The 16,012-nt window shown below is 42.5% G+C and overlaps 1 protein-coding gene across 2 annotated transcripts in view; it reads right to left on the bottom strand.

The window, feature by feature from the left end:
* Positions 1–8,937, bottom strand: part of TNPO3 (transportin 3) — a 79,371-nt gene extending 70,434 nt beyond the window's left edge. The window contains exon 1 of one of the 2 annotated variants that reach the window (XM_027539033.1): positions 8,454–8,937. In XM_027539033.1, the coding sequence (XP_027394834.1) occupies positions 8,454–8,573 (120 nt within the window). In that variant the 5' untranslated portion in view covers positions 8,574–8,937. The remainder of the gene's footprint in view (positions 1–8,453) is intronic. The other variant, XM_027539034.1, reaches the window with a different exon arrangement.
* Between the last annotated feature and the right edge of the window lie 7,075 nt (positions 8,938–16,012).

Below are 16,012 nucleotides of genomic sequence, written 5' to 3'. Positions count from 1 at the left end.
AAAACAGGTTTCATAGTCACTTGACTGGAAGATGAGAGCAGAAGCATTAAAAGACTTCTAGATTTTCAGGTGAATCAAATCAATGACTGCATTGCTAGGGGAATAATCAAAGATTCTAGGTTTTAGAACTAAAAAGAATCAAGAAACTCCAAAGAGGAAAATTACTAGGAAAGAAGTTTGAAACTGATACTCCATGACCCATGACCTTCCAGATATATTTAGAAGAAAATTCTCAAGGCTATGTGATAAACCAATGCCAACTTAGTGTATCAGAGCATGATTCGATTCCAGTTGATTTATGTCTTTGGATTCTTTTCATCGATCCCTTTTCAGTCTAGAGAGTGAACTAGGAAACTTCTGAGATAACCTCTAATCCACAGACTGTCTCCATAAAGGTAGTTTCCTTCTTCTAATCTAAGTTAAAAATTTAGGACAAATGAGTAGCACAGTTTATTAGCCCTATAAAGAGATGGTCTTTCCTTCCAATACTACACCTACTCATTTTGGTTACTTAGAAGTAAACAAAGGAAAGTAGGTATTCAAAATAGTCCATTGCTAAACAGGCTTCCTTTAAAATGTCTCACAATAATTTTCTTTCTTTAAAAACACTCTAAAGATAATCAGTGATATCTGCCTATCACATAAAACAAAAACATGGCTCTCAGTTGTTTCCAAGAATTGTGGTGAAAAAAAGTTACAAGTAATGACAGTAGATTCTTCTAAAAATGGCTACTTTATACAAATCTCAGAGAAAGAAAAGATGTTAATGTGTGGCATGGGCAGAACCATATCCAAATTACACCTTTATACCAAATCTACTGTCCCTAGGGTCCATTAAAACTATACTAAATGGCTCCAAGTTTAGTAAAGTATGGGGTTGAGGGAAGTAAAGACAATAGTTTTTCAAAACGTCTATTATTCAAAGCGGTTTTGAAACAAACCAGGTAGATTCTATTCCTTACCAATTTAATTTTTCTTGTTATTTTCTTAGGGACTATACAGTTTGGATGCTACTTTATTTGGTATAATTTTAGTTACCACATCTTCTGTTTTTAACTAAAGTAGATTTTTTTTTTTTTTGGTGTGTGGGGCGGGGGCCCACCATGTGGCTTATGGGGATCTCAATTCCCCAACCAGAGATTGAACCCTGGGACCCTGTGAAGTGAAAGCACACAGTCCTAACCACTGAACCACAAAGGAATTCTTTATCAATTTCAAACTGAAAATTAAAACCTTATGATACTATACTAGCATGATTTCTTACTACACTAAAACACTTTTTACTTAAAATGTCACTTAGTGATCACTTCAAGACAGGATAGTTGTGGCAAAAAGTTCTCCTTTTCTGTACTCAAGTCGTTCAAAGTATAAAATGAGGGTAATAAAAACTTATCTCATAAAGATTGTTCTTTTAGAAGATTTGAAAGACTGAAAACAGAAGGCTGAGTAATATTGTTTATTTTCAGTCACCCACGGATATGTTAGAGAAACGCAGCAAAAATAAATGAAATTCATAGATAAAGACAAATCTGAGTCATCCAACTGCCCCTTTGGAGATGCTACAAGCAGCTATGCGTTCAAGAACATTTTTAAGAACCTGTGTGTGTCAGGCATCTTGATCATTTAATAATCTTGGTTTATTCCTTCAACTATGCATATCAGATTATATAAACTAAATATATAATATAGATATAGATTATAATATATATATAATCTATATCTATATTATATACAGTCTATTAGGGCAGACAAAACAAGTTTTCAAAAAGGTAAAAACATGATAAATGCAATTAAAGTGCTTTAGGTGTTGGGGCAGGGGCGGAAATGAATTTCAGCAGAAGAGAATCAGTTAACACTTTAGACAGAGTTTAAGCTAGGTTTTGAAAAGATGGGTTAATTTCTTCATTTGAAGATAGGACTGGGAAAAAGTAATAGGTAAGCACAAAGGTAAGAAAAAAATCAATCATAAAATCAGACAAAGGTAGCATTTCCCCGCTCCTTCCCCTCCAAAAAACCCATCTGGTTTCTTTGAGATACTACAGCTTGTGTGAGTGTTGATGCGAAAAGACCCAGTAAAGAGGGAGTTCGAGGATACAAGTAAGACATAGGATAATCAAAAGATCAAGGTTCCTGAGAATTCAGAAAATAAGATGCAGAGCACTGCGATCTGACAGAAGCAACTGGATACACATGCTCAAGTTCTTCAAATCAGACGTGAAGGGATGGTGGTAAATTGAAGAAAGAAGAGAATGACAGTGCTTGAAAAATACAAGACCTAACAAAGAAAAGGGCCAGTCAATGGAATAAGGTTTTGATAAAATTCAAGAACTAAGTAAGACTTCTTAACTCAATCAAACTGACTGAAACATGAGTTTGCCTGAGGGTTCCTTCCAAAGTTAGAGTAAAAAGTTTTTCCCCCTCCAAAGGTGAGGGAACCCATAAGAACAAAGAATGCAAACATAAACAATATTAACAAAACTGTGAAAACTAGAAAGCGCACACACACACACACACACGTGCGCGCGCGCGCATGCACACACATGCTCAGTTATCTTTGGGACCCCGTGGACTGTAGCCCACCAGGCTCCTCTGTCCATGGAATTTTCCAGGCAAGAATACTGGAGTGTGTTGCCATGTCCTACTCCAGGGGATCTTCCTGACACAGGGATTGAACCTCCGTCTCCTGCATCTCCTGAAATGGCAGGTGGATTCTCTACCACTGCATCACTGGAGAAGTCCCAGAAAGCTAATGGGTGAGGGTTAACCCTCTGAGCAGGTCTGAGAAAGTGGAAATTTGCCTGCCGGCAGGGAGGGAAGAAGGGATAAGCATGGTGGAAGCCAAGGGGGCAAACTGTAGGAAATCAACCCTAAATATTAATTGGAAGGATTGATGCTGAAGCTCCAATACTGTGGCCACCTGATGTTAAGAGCAGACTCATTGGAAAAGACCCTGATGCTGGGAAAGATTGAGGGAAGGGGGAGAATGACAGAGAATGAGATGGTTGGATGGCATCACTGAGTCAATGGACATGGGTTTGAGTAAACTTCAGGAGAGAGTGAAGGACAGGGAGTCCTGGCATGCTGCAGTCCAAGGGGGTCACAAAGAGCCAGACATGACTGAGTGACTGAACAACAACAACAATAAAGGGGGCAAATCCCTGATTTGCAAAATCCCAGAAAAGCTCAAGAACTGCAAGTACTGAGGTACATCTGAAGAAAGAAACAGAAAACAGAACAAATGGAACAGAAAACAAAGAAATGGGTTCAAAAACCTTTGCCAGCAGTTTAGTTTCCTAGATTTTCTCCCTGACTCTTGAGGGACCAGGATACTATAACTATCCTCTCACCATCACAAAGACTCAACGTTTAGTTTGGAGAGACTACAGTAGAACTCTGGACTTTTGGACAACAGGCTCACCTATGGATGGAGTATCATACTGAAAATAGATTAAATAAAGTCTATATACTTAGTGGTGAGATCCATCCTCCAGCTGATTCTCCCATATGCCACCAGCAGGCTAGTTTATAACTCCCCACCCCCACCCAGGAGAACACCAGAGAACTCTCAGAGTAAAAAAAGTGATCCAAGAAAAAAGACCAACGAAGTCAATGAGAAAGAAGAGATGAAGGTCCCTTTTATATTATCTGTCAAATCAGGGAGTAATCCAAAAAAAGATCATGGGATCCACAATTCAGTGCATCCAATACAAGAGAACGGAATTCCCTTAGGATGGTGAGATCCCAGGACAATAGTTATGCAACAGACCTGGAGAGCAACCAGATCAGATTGGAGCAGGAAGATAGAGGGCTCTCAGGGAAGGTTTTCTTCCAACAAAAATGGAAACAGATTACCAGTGTGAACATACTAAGAGAAAAAGAAGGGAATTAAGAAGCCAATGTGTTAGCTGAGTTAGCTGAATTGTAAAATGATGACGTGTGACTGTGCTATTTTCCAGGTCCACTTTTCCGCTCTTCACTACCATGTTTTCTGCCCCAGTGTGCTTGACCTCTATGGAACAGATCAACAGGTTCCTGAGTTCCCTAGTTAAGGGTTGGGTTTGCCCAATGGGGAATCCCAAGAGGAAGTTAGGAGAATAAAGTGTAGATATTTATTCCTCCAACTTCCTCCCTGCAAAATCACCTCAAGACGGCTGCTGCTGCTAAGTCACTTCAGTCGTGTCCGACTCTGTGCGACCCCATAGACAGCAGCCCACCAGGCTCCCCCGTCCCTGGGATTCTCCAGGCAAGAACACTGGAGTGGGTTGCCATTTCCTTCTCCAACGCACAAAAGTGAAAAGTCAAAGTGAAGTCGCTCAGTTGTGTCCGACTCTTCACAACCCCACGGACTGCAGCCTACCAGGCTCCTCCGTCCATGGGATTTTCCAGGCAAGAGTACTGGAGTGGGGTGCCATTGCCTTCTCCTTCAAGATGGCTAGGGCCCTTCAAATGAAAACTACCATTCCTCTCAAGGCAGTCAACTCCATATTCCTCTTGAGAGCTCAAGAAGTAACCACTCCCTATCTTATTTCTTATGGCTTAGGGCTATTAACAGTTTGGCTACAGGTTTCCATATTATGTTTAATGGCACATTATATCCGCATCTTTATAAATAGTACCTTTATAAAACAAACCCTTCTCAAATTAGCCTATTTCACGTGTGCATCTGTTTCTGTTGGGACCTGACTGACTGTAAACAGTGATGATGATGATGATGATGGTGAAGACGCAGGGCTGTTATAGAGACTCAGTTCAGTTCAGTCACTCAGTCGTGTCCGACCCCACTGACTGCGGCACGCCAGGCCTCCCTGTCCATCACCAACTCCCGGAGTCTACCCAAACTCACGTCCATTGAGTCGGTGATGCAATCTAACCATCTCTTCCCCTATCGTCCCCTTCTCCTCCCACCCTCAATCTTTCCCAACATCAGGGTCTTTTCAAATGAGTCAGCTCTTCACATCAGGTGGCCAAAGTATTGGAGTTTCAGCTTCAAAATGAACACCCAGGACTGATTTCCTTTAGGATGGACTGGCTGGATCTCCTTGCAGTCCAAGGGATTCTCAAGAGTCTTCTCCAACACCACAATTCAAAAGCATCAATTCTTCAATGCTCAGCTTTCTTTATAGTCCAACTCTCACATCCATACATGACCACTGGAAAAACCATAGCCTTGACTAGATGGCCTGTGTTGACAAAGTAATGTCTCTGCTTTTTAATATGCTGTCTAGGTTGGTCACGGAGAAGGCAATGGCACCCCACTCCAGTACTCTTGCCTGGAAAATCCCATGGACGGAGGAGCCTGGTAGGCTGCAGTCCATGGGGTCGAGAAGAGTCGGACACAACTGAGCGACTTCACTTTGACTTTTCACTTCCGTGCGTTGGAGAAGGAAATGGCAACCCACTCCAGTGTTCTTGCCTGGAGAATCCCAGGGACGGGGGAGCCCGGTGGGCTAGCGTCTATGGGGTCACACAGAGTCGGACACAACTGAAGTGACTTAGCAGCAGCAGGTTGGTCATAACTTTCCTTCCAAGGAGTTGCTGCTGCTGCTGCTAAGTCGATTCAGTCGTGTCCGACTCTGTGCGACCCCATAGACGGCAGCCCACCAGGCTCCCCCGTCCCTGGGATTCTCCAGGAAAGAACACTGGAGTGGGTTGCCATTTCCTTTTCCAATGCATGAAAGTGAAAAGTGAAAGGGAAGTCGCTCAGTCGTGTCCAACTCCTATCGACCCTATGGACTGCAGCCTACCAGGCTCCTCCGTCCATGGGATTTTCCAGGCAAGAGTACTGGAGGGGGGTGCCATTGCCTTCTCCATTCCAAGGAGTAAGCGTCTTTTAATTTCTTGGCTGCAGTCACCATCTGCAGTGATTTTGGAGCCCAAAAAAATTAAGTCTGTCACTGTTTCCCCATCTATTTGCCATGAAGTGATGGGACCAGATGCCATGATTTTAGTTTTCTGAATGTTGAACTAGTGGAAAGTAAATAGCTAATATTTAAGTAGCAATTACTAACATATTTCGAGTTATAGGTTTCAAGAAATTTGTTAAGCTCTTTGCAGGTATTAACTTAAACATTACAAATATTCCATGGCAGCAAAATTTTTTTTGTCTGGTTCATTTCCATATACCAACACCTAGTAGCTGGTACATGGTAAGCACTCAAACACTGATTTAAAATACAATAAGCAGGTTTGGTAAAGAAGAGCTGGCTTTTGGTGTGGTGAAGCATTTCTCCTACTTTTACCTTGAAAACTTTAAGATCAGGGACATGTGGCTTCCCAGATCACAGTTCAGTCCAGTCCAGTTCAGTCGCTCAGTCATGTCCAACTCTTTGCTACCCCATGAACTGCAGCGCGCCAGGCCTCCCTGTGCATCACCAACTCCTGGAGTTTACCCAAACTCAAGTCCATTGAGTCGGTGATGCCATCCAAACACCTCATCCTCTGTCGTCCCCTTCTCCTCCCGGACTCAATCTTTCCCAGTATCAGGGTCTTTTCAAATGAGTCAGCTCTTTGCATCAGGTGGCCAAAGTATTGGAGTTTCAGCTTCAACATCAGTCCTTCCAATGAACACCCAGGACTCATCTCCTTTAGGATGGACTGGCTGGATCTCCTTGCAGTCCAAGGGACTCTCAAGAGTCTTCTCCAACACCACAGTTCAGAAGCATCAATTCTTCGGTGCTCAGCTTTCTTTATAGTCCAACTATCACATCTATACATGACCACTGGAAAAACCAGAGCCTTGACTTGACGGACCTTTGCTGACAAAGTAATGTCTCTGCTTTTGAATATGCTATCTAGGTTGGTCATAACTTTCCTTCCAAGGAGAAAGTGTCTTTTAATTTCATGGCTGCAATCACCATCTGCAGTGATTTTGGAGCCCAAAAAAATTAAGTCAGCCACTGTTTCCACTGTTTCCCCATCTATTTCCCATGAAGTGATGGGACCAAATGCCATGATCTTAGTTTTCTGAATGTTGAGCTTTAAGCCAACTTTTTCACTCTCCTCTTTCACTTTCATCAAGAGGCTCTTTAGTTCTTCTTCGCTTTCTGCCATAAGGGTGGTGTCATCTGCATATCTGAGGTTATTTCCCAGATCACAAAAACTAACTAAACACTAAGACCCCTGATGGCTTCTTCAGTAGTAAAGAATCTATCTGCCTGCCAATACAGAAGCAGGCCCAATCCCTGAGTCTAGAAGATTCTCTGGAGAAGAAAAATAGAAACTCACTCCAGTATTCTTCTTGCCTGGGAAATCTCATGGACAGAGGAGCCTGGCAGGCCACAGTCCTTGAGGTCGCAAGAGTCAGATTCAACTTAACAACTAAATAACAACAACATCTAAGACCATATAAGAATGATTTTCTTATGTAGCCTACAATGAGTTATATTCCTTTCTCCTCTCATGGGGTCATCCAGGACTTGAGTTTCCGATTTTTTTTTTTTTTAAGTGTAATATTCAAAGTCAAGGTAGCCAATTTTAAAATACTTATTATGCACTTACAGCCAAGGAGCCCTCAAAAGGGCAGAGCATCTTTAAGTACTAGTTTTGAGTTTTAAAAAAGAAATGGGAAGGGAGGGGGCAAATTTAAAAATATGCTTAGGCATATGAAATGCAAAAATAAGAAAGGTAAAGTCAACAAGATCACCAAGTATACATACCCACACAGAATTAAAGCAAAGCAAAGGTAAGTGGGAAAATTAGGGGAGGAAGCATAATGCACGTGATTCAAATGCGCAAAATACAATGCATATAATAGGTTGCAATAAATTAACCCCCTCATTGGATGCTGACACGATTATCTGTAATAATCAAGGCAGCTTTGATATCTATATCTTACAAAGAAGGTAAAACTCAGGAGAAAGAGAAGATTAAAGAACTGCAAAGATTTTCTGAAACCAAAATTGATTTTTTTTATGTTGCGCTCCCAAACACAAGAAAAACTCACGTGGATAAGGATCCAGAAACGTGAGAAGCTACGAGAATACAATACTCAAACTAGAGTGAAGAGCAGCAAAGAACAGTTAAGGTGTAAGCTACGACTGGAAAGGAATTACCGGGCGTAACACCTAGACATCGAAGAGAGACGGATAAAGCATCCTTAGAAGATGGAGAAAGACCGGGATTGGATTTGGTTGAAGAAAGACAAAACAGAAAAGCAAGGCCTAAGAAGCAAGTAGCAGCAAGTGTAAAACTTAAGAGGAACAGATCGAAGCCACAAGCAAGAAGTATAGGACTTACAAATCACATTCTACGGGGAGGGGAAAGGGCCACTTCGCGACCGACCAGTGCAACTAGTTTCCGAAAAGCGGCGGCGATGTAGGTTCGCAGCCCCACCCCGCGGGAGCAGCTCCTCCCCAAGGAAGACCTCACAAGGCCAACCGCTGGACTCCAGCTCGAGCCTAGGTCCTATCCCGCCCTTGCCCCGCGGCGCAGAGCGGCCTCTCCCGGCCCCTCACCGAACGCTGCAGCTCCCCAAGCCAAAACGAGGCGCGTTCCTTTCCGCTGGGATCTGGGTCGTGGTACAGCGCCTGCACTGCCTGGTACACGAGCTGCAGTGTCGGCTTTGCTCCTTCCATGGTGGTAGCGGTGGTGGCGGCAGCGACGGTTCTGGCTCTTCTCCCGAGGCTCCTCCGATTGCTCCGCCCTCGCGCTTCCTCACTGTGTCGGCCACGGCCGCTCCCTGACTGGCGCCATCTCCTCTTTGGCCGTTACCAGGGCAGATGGGTTCCTCGTGGAAGTTACCCCCTCGGAAACACAGGTTAGATTGTATTCAAGTTCCTGGTCGTTTTTCCGATCTTCCCACAAGACTCCACACTTCTGAATCCAGACGCCGGTGCTAGCTTCCTGACCTGCTGACTTGCCCTCCGAAGGCTGTCCGGGCAAGACAGAGACCACGAAGCTTACCTCAACAGCTTTACCCGGACCGGAAGCAGCAGCACCAAAATCTTCGGCACACTTCCGTCTGGTGCGTTGTAAACGGCCTCCGTGCCGGCACGCCTCCTCTTTTCTCCCCGCCCCGCCCCCCGCCGGAAGTGACCCTACAGGGACAGGAGCCGGTAAGAAGTGGATCTCTGCATTTCTTGCTTGGGACTGGGGCTCTGCGATCCTCGTGGCGCGCACACCTGTACAGCTTTCCCCCTTTCTTCCCCCTTCCGACTTTTTCAGCCCTTCCCAGAGAATCCTTTAGGACCCCCGTGGACAAGTCGAGTCAATTCAACTGTGGCCTGACACTGACTGTACTGGAAAGCCATGGATGACTTAAGACAGAATTTGTATACTGACTCTAATGGAGGTGACAGACATACAATCAAATAACTAGCGTACAAACCTGGGAAATGTGCCATGTTGAAAAAAAATAGAAAATACCTAGAACCCTCTATCCACGAAATTCTTAACACCCAAAAGGGTGTAATTCTATTGCTCAGGACACTGAGTCCAGAGTATTTGCACAAACACACTGAATTGTGTTTTTGTGTATACCTTTCATACTGAATCAAACATCAATTCTACAACAATTCTGAATACACAAAAGAATATACAAATCTTGGAATCCGTACTAGGGAGAAAATTTCCAAACATTGCTATGTCTCCTTTGCAATAATAAATAACTGTTCAGTTCAGTTCACCTCAGTCGCTCAGTCGTCCGACTTTGCTACCCCATGAATGGCAGCACGCCAGGCCTCCCTGTCCATCACCAACTCCAGGAGTTCACTCAAATCCAGCCATCTCATCCTCTGTCGTCCCCTTCTCCTCCTCTGTCGTCCCCTTCTCCTCCTGCCCCCAATCCCTCCCAGCATCAGAGTCTTTTCCAGTGAGTCAACTCTTCGCATGAAGTGTCCAAAGTATTGGAATTTCAGCTTTAGCATCAGTCCTTCCAATGAACACCCAGGACTGATCTCCTTTAGAATGGACTGGCTGGATCTCCTTGCAGTCCAAGGGACTCTCAAGAGTCTTCTCCAATACCACAGTTCAAAAGCATCAGTTCTTTGGCGCTCAGCTTTCTTCACAGTCCACCTCTCACATCCATACATGACTACTGGAAAAACCATAGCCTTGACTAGATGGACATTTGTTGGCAAAGTAATGTCTCTGCTTTTGAATATGCTATCTAGGTTGGTCATAACTTTCCTTCCAAGGAGTAGGCCTCTTTTAATTTCATGGCTACAATCACCATCTGCAGTGATTTTGGAGCCCCAAAAAATAAAGTCTGACACTGTTTCCCCATCTATTTTCCATGAAGTGATGGGACCAGATGCCATGATCTTTGTTTTCTGAACGTTGAGCTTTAAGCCAACTTTTTCCCTCTCCTCTTTCACTTTCCTCAAGAGGCTTTTTAGTTCCTCTTCACTTTCTGCCATAAGGGTGGTGTCATCTGCATATCTGAGGTTATTGATATTTCTCCCGGCAATCTTGATTCCAGCTTGTGCTTCTTCCAGCCCGGCGTTTCTCATGATGTACTCTGCATATAAGTTAAATAAGCAGGGTGACAATATACAGGCTTGGCGTACTCCTTTTCCTATTTGGAACCAGTCTGTTGTTCCATGTCCAGTTCTAACTGTTGCTTCCTGACCTGCATATAGGTTTCTCAAGAGACAGATCAGGTGGTCTGGTATGCCCATCTCTTTCAGAATTTTCCACAGTTTATTGTGATCCACACAGTCAAAGGCTTTGACATAGTCAATAAAGCAGAAATAGATGTTTTTCTGGAACTCTCTTGCTTTTTTGATGATCCAGCGGATGTTGGCAATTTGATCTCTGGTTCCTCTGCCTTTTCTAAAACCAGCTTGAACATCTGGAAGTTCACGGTTCACGTATTGCTAAAGCCTGGCCTGGAGAATTTTGAGCATTACTTTACTAGCAAGTGAGATGAGTGCAATTGTGTGGTAGTTTGAGCAATCTTTGGCATTGCCTTTCTTTGGGATTAGAATGAAAACTGACCTTTTCCAGTCCTGTGGCCACTGCTGAGTTTTCCAAATTTGCTGGCATATTGAGTGCAGCACTTTCACAGCATCATCTTCCAGGATTTGAAATAGCTCAACTGGAATTCCATCACCTCCACTAGCTTTGTTCGTAGTGATGCTTTCTAAGGCCCACTTGACTTCACATTCCTAGAGCCAGGATGTCTGGCTCTAAGTGAGTGATCACACCATCGTGATTATCTTGGTTGTGAAGATCTTTTTTGTACAGTTCTTCTGTGTATTCTTGCCACCTCTTCTTAATATCTTCTGCATCTGTTAGGTCCATACAATTTCTGTCCTTTATTGAGCCCATCTTTGCATGAAATGTTCCCTTGGGATCTCTAATTTTCTTGAAGAGATCTCTAGTCTTTCCCATTCTGTTGTTTTCCTCTATTTCTTTGACTGATCACTGAGGAAGGCTTTCTTATCTCTTCTTGCTATTCTTTGGAACTCTGCATTCAGATGCTTATATCTTTCCTTTTGTCCTTTGCTTTTTGCTTCTCTTCTTTTCACAGCTATTTGTAAGGCCTCCCCAGACAGCCATTTTGCTTTTTTGCATTTCTTTTCCATGGGGATGGTCTTGATCCCTGTCTCCTGTACAATGTCACGAACCTTCGTCCATAGTTCATCAGGCACTCTGTCTATCAGATCTAGTCCCTTAAATCTATTTCTCACTTCCACTGTGTAGTCATAAGGGATTTGATTTAGGTCATACTTGAATGGTCTAGTGGTCTTCCCCACTTTCTTCAATTTAAGTCTGAATTTGGCAATAAGGAGTTCATGATGTGAGCCACAGTCAGCTCCAGGTCTTGTTTTTGCTGACTGTATAGAGCTTCTCCATCTTTGGCTGCAAAGAATATATTCAGTCTGATTTCTGTGTTGAACATCTCATGATGTCCATGTATAGAGTCTTCTCTTGTGTTGTTGGAAGAGGGTGTTTGCTATGACCAGTGCATTTTTTTGGCAAAACTCTGTTAGCCTTTGCCCTGCTTCATTCTGTACTCCAAGGCCAAATTTGCCTGTTACTCTAAGTGTTTCTTGACTTCCTACTTTTGCATTCCAGTCCCCTATAATAATGAGGACATCTTTTTGGGGTGTTAGTTCTAGCAGGTCTTGTAGGTCTTCATAGAACTGTTCAACTTCAGCTTCTTCAGCATTACTGGTTGGGGCATAGGCTTGGATTACCGTGATATTGAATGGTTTGCCTTGGAAACGAATAGGGATCATTCTGTCGTTTTTGAGATTGCATCCAAGTACTGCATTACAGACTCTTTTGTTGACCATGATGGCTACTCCATTTCTTCTGAGGGATTCCTGCCCACAGTAGTAGATATAATGGTCATCTGAGTTAAATTCACCCATTCCAGTCCATTTTAGTTCACTGATTCCTAGAATGTCGACGTTCACTCTTGCCATCTCCTGTTTGACCACTTCCAATTTACTTTGATTCATGGACCTGACATTCCAGGTTCCTATGCAATATTGCTCTTTACAGCATCGGACCTTGCTTCTATCACCAGTCACATCCACAACTGGGAGTTGTTTTGCTTTGGCTACATCCCTTCATTCTTTCTGAAGTTATTTCTCCACTGATCTCCAGTAGTATATTGGGCACCTACCGACCTAGGGAGTTCCTCTTTCAGTATCCTATCATTTTGCCTTTTCATACTGTTCATGGGGTTCTCAAGGCAAGAATACTGAAGTGGTTTGCCATTCCCTTCTCCAGTGAACCACATTCTGTCAGACCTCTCCACCATGACCTGCCCCTCTTGGGTGGCCGCACATGGCATGGCCTAGTTTCATTGAGTAAGATTTGATAAATTCTTAAAATGTGTGAAGCACTGTAGTTACAAGGTCTTATTTAATCCTTTTAACAGTAAATAGAAACTAAATCCCCATTTTAAAGAATAAGAACTAGGTTATGTAATCTGCCAAACGTTACAAATTTCTTGAATGAAAATCAGGATTTGATCCAAATCAATTTGGCTCCAGAACCTGTTAAAGAATACCATCTCTAACATCCTGTGTATTAGTTTGTTTCTGAATTGTTATTGTCAAGGGATTATAACTACTAGGGTTGCAATGAAAACAGGTATGGTACTCTATATAAAGGAAAGAAACTTGATATTTTGGTTACCTAATTCATCTATTCATTAAAAATTTAGTAAGACCATCTTGGTCTCTGCCCTCATGGAGTTTATAGTCTAAATGCAAAGAAATACAAGTTACTCATTACAGTTTAAAAGGTATATTAATATCCACAAGTAAAAGAATGATGTTTGACCTACCTTGCACCATATTTTTAAAAAAAATAAAAAATAAATGTAAGAGCTAAAATTATGAAACTGTTAGAAGAAAACAGGGGTATATCTTCATGAACTTGGATTAGACAGTGGTTTGTTAGATGTGGCACCAAAAGCCCAATTAACAAAAGGAAAAATAGATAAACTCTACTTCATCAAAACCAAAATTTTGTGTGTCTCAAAGAACAATATTAAAAGAATAAAATGACAACCCACAAAATGAGAGAAAATACTTGCAAATCAAATATCTGATAAGGGATGAGTTGTTGTTCAGTCCCTAAGTCCTGTCCAATTCTTTCTGATCCCATGGACTGCAGCATGCCTGGCTTCCCTGTCCTTCACTGTCTCCGGGAGTTTGCTCAAACTCATGTCCATTGAGTCGGTGATGCCATCCAACCATCTCATCCTCTGTAACCCCATTCTCCTCTTGCCCTCAATCTTTCCCAGCATCAGGGTCTTTTCCAATGAGTTGGTTGTTTGCATCAGGTGGCCAAAGTATTGAAGCTTCAGCTTCAGGATCAGTCCTTCCAATGAATATTCAGGACTGATTTCCTTTAGGATTGACCAGTTTGATCTCCTTGCTGTCCAAGGGACGCTCAAGAGTCTTCTCTCACATCACAGTTCAAAAGCATCAATTCTTAGGTGCTCAGCCTTCTTTATGATCCAACTCTCACATCCATACATGACCACTGGAAAAACCATACCTTTGACTAGACGGCCTTTGTTGGCAAAGTGATATCTCTGCTTTTTAATACGCTGTCTAGGTTTGTCATAGCTTTCCTTCCAAAGAGTGAGCATCTTTTCATTTCATGGCTGTGATCACAATCTGGAGTGATTCTGGAGCCCAAGAAAATAATATCTGCCACTGTTTCCACTTTTCCCCCATCTATTTGCCATGAAGTAATGGGACCAGATGATATGAACCTAGTTTTTTGAATGTTAAGTTTTAAATAAGCTTTCTCACTATTTTCACCTTCATCAAAGGTCTCTTCAGTTCCTCTTCACTTTCTGCCATTAGAGTAGTATCATCTGCATACCTGAGGTTGTTGATATTTCTCCCAGCAATCTTGATTCCAGCTTGTGATTCATCAAGGGTGGCAATTCACATGATACACTCCACATAGATGTCAAATCAGCAGGGTGACAAAATACAGCCTTGACCTATTCCTTTTCCAATTTTGAACCAGTCTGTTGTTCCATGTCTGGTTCTGTTACTTCTTGTCCTGAATACAGGTTTCTCAGGAGGCAGGTAACTTGGTCTGGTATTCCCATTTCTTTAAGAATTTTCCATAGTTTGTTGTGGTCCACAGAGTCAAAGTCCTTAGCACAGTCTATGAAGCAGAAATAGATATTTTTCTAAAATTCTCTTGCTTTTTCTTTGATCCAGTGAATGTTGGCAATTTGATCTCTGGTTCCTCTAAGTTCAGTTCAGTTGCTCAGTTGTGTCCAACTCTTTGAAACCCCATGGACTGCAGCGTGCCAGGCCTCCCTGTCCATCACCAACTCCCAGAGCTTACTCAAACTCATGTCCATTGCGTCAGTGATGCTATCCAACCATCTCATGCTCTGTCATCCCCTTCTCCTCCTGCCTTCAATCTTTCCCAGCATCAGGGTCTTTTCCAATGAGTCAGTTCTTCACATCAGGTGGCCAAAGTATTGGAGTTTCAGCTTCAGCGTCAGTGCTTCCAATGAATACTCAGGACTGATTTCCTTTAGGATGGACTGGTTGGATCTCCTGGCAGTCCAAGGGACTCTCAAGAGTTTTCTCCAACACCACAATTCAAAAGCATCAATTCTTCAGCACTCAGCTTTGTTTGTGGTCCAACTCTCACATCCATACATGACTACTGGAAATAAAATAGCTTTGATTATATGGACCTTTAATAGTAAAGTAATGTCTCTGCTTTTTAATATGCTGACTAGGTTTGTCATAGCTTTTTTTTCCCAAGGAGCAAGAGTCTTTTAATTTCATGGCTGCAGTCACCATCTGCAGTGATTTTGGAGCCCAAGAAAATAAAGTCTCTCACCACTTTCCATTATTTTCCCATGTATTTGCCATGAAGTGATGGAACCAGATGCCATGATCTTAGTTTTTTGAATGTTGAGTTTTAAGCCAGAAGAAAACAGGCGTATGTCTTCATGATCTTTGACTAAACAATGGTTCCTTAGATATGGCACCAAAGCACAGTTAACAAAAGGAAAAATAGATAAATTGGACTTCATCAAATCTAAAAACTTGTGTCTCAAAGAGCACTATTAAGAGGGTGAAATAATCACCCGCAAAATGAGAGAAAATACTCCACTCTGTTCTTTCACTTTCATCAAGAGGCTCTTTAGTTTCTCTTCGCTTTCTGCCATAAAGGTGGTGTCATCTGCATATCTGAGGTTATTGATATTTCTCCTGGCAATCTTGATTCCAGCATGTGCTTCATCCAATCCAGCATTTCACATGTTGTACTCTGCCTATAAGTTTAATAAGCACGGTGACAATATACAGCTTGATGTACTCCTTTCTCAGTTTGGAACCACTGCATTGTTCCATGTCCAATTCTAACTGTTGCTTCTTGACCTGCATACAGATTTCTCAGGAGGCAGGTAAGGTGGTTAGGTATACAGGGGAAGGCTTTAGTGTAGTCAGTGAAGCTGAAGTAGATGTTTTTCTGGAACTCTCTGCTTTTCCAGTGATCCAACGGATGTTGGCAATTTGATCTCTGGGTCCTCTGCCTTCTCTAAAACCAGCTTGAACATCTGGAA

Source organism: Bos indicus x Bos taurus, chromosome 4 (assembly GCF_003369695.1).
Source record: "Bos indicus x Bos taurus breed Angus x Brahman F1 hybrid chromosome 4, Bos_hybrid_MaternalHap_v2.0, whole genome shotgun sequence".
NCBI classification, from domain to species: Eukaryota; Metazoa; Chordata; class Mammalia; order Artiodactyla; family Bovidae; genus Bos; species Bos indicus x Bos taurus.
Note: the sequence above shows the minus strand (reverse complement) of the source record. Positions and strands in the feature narration are given on the sequence as shown.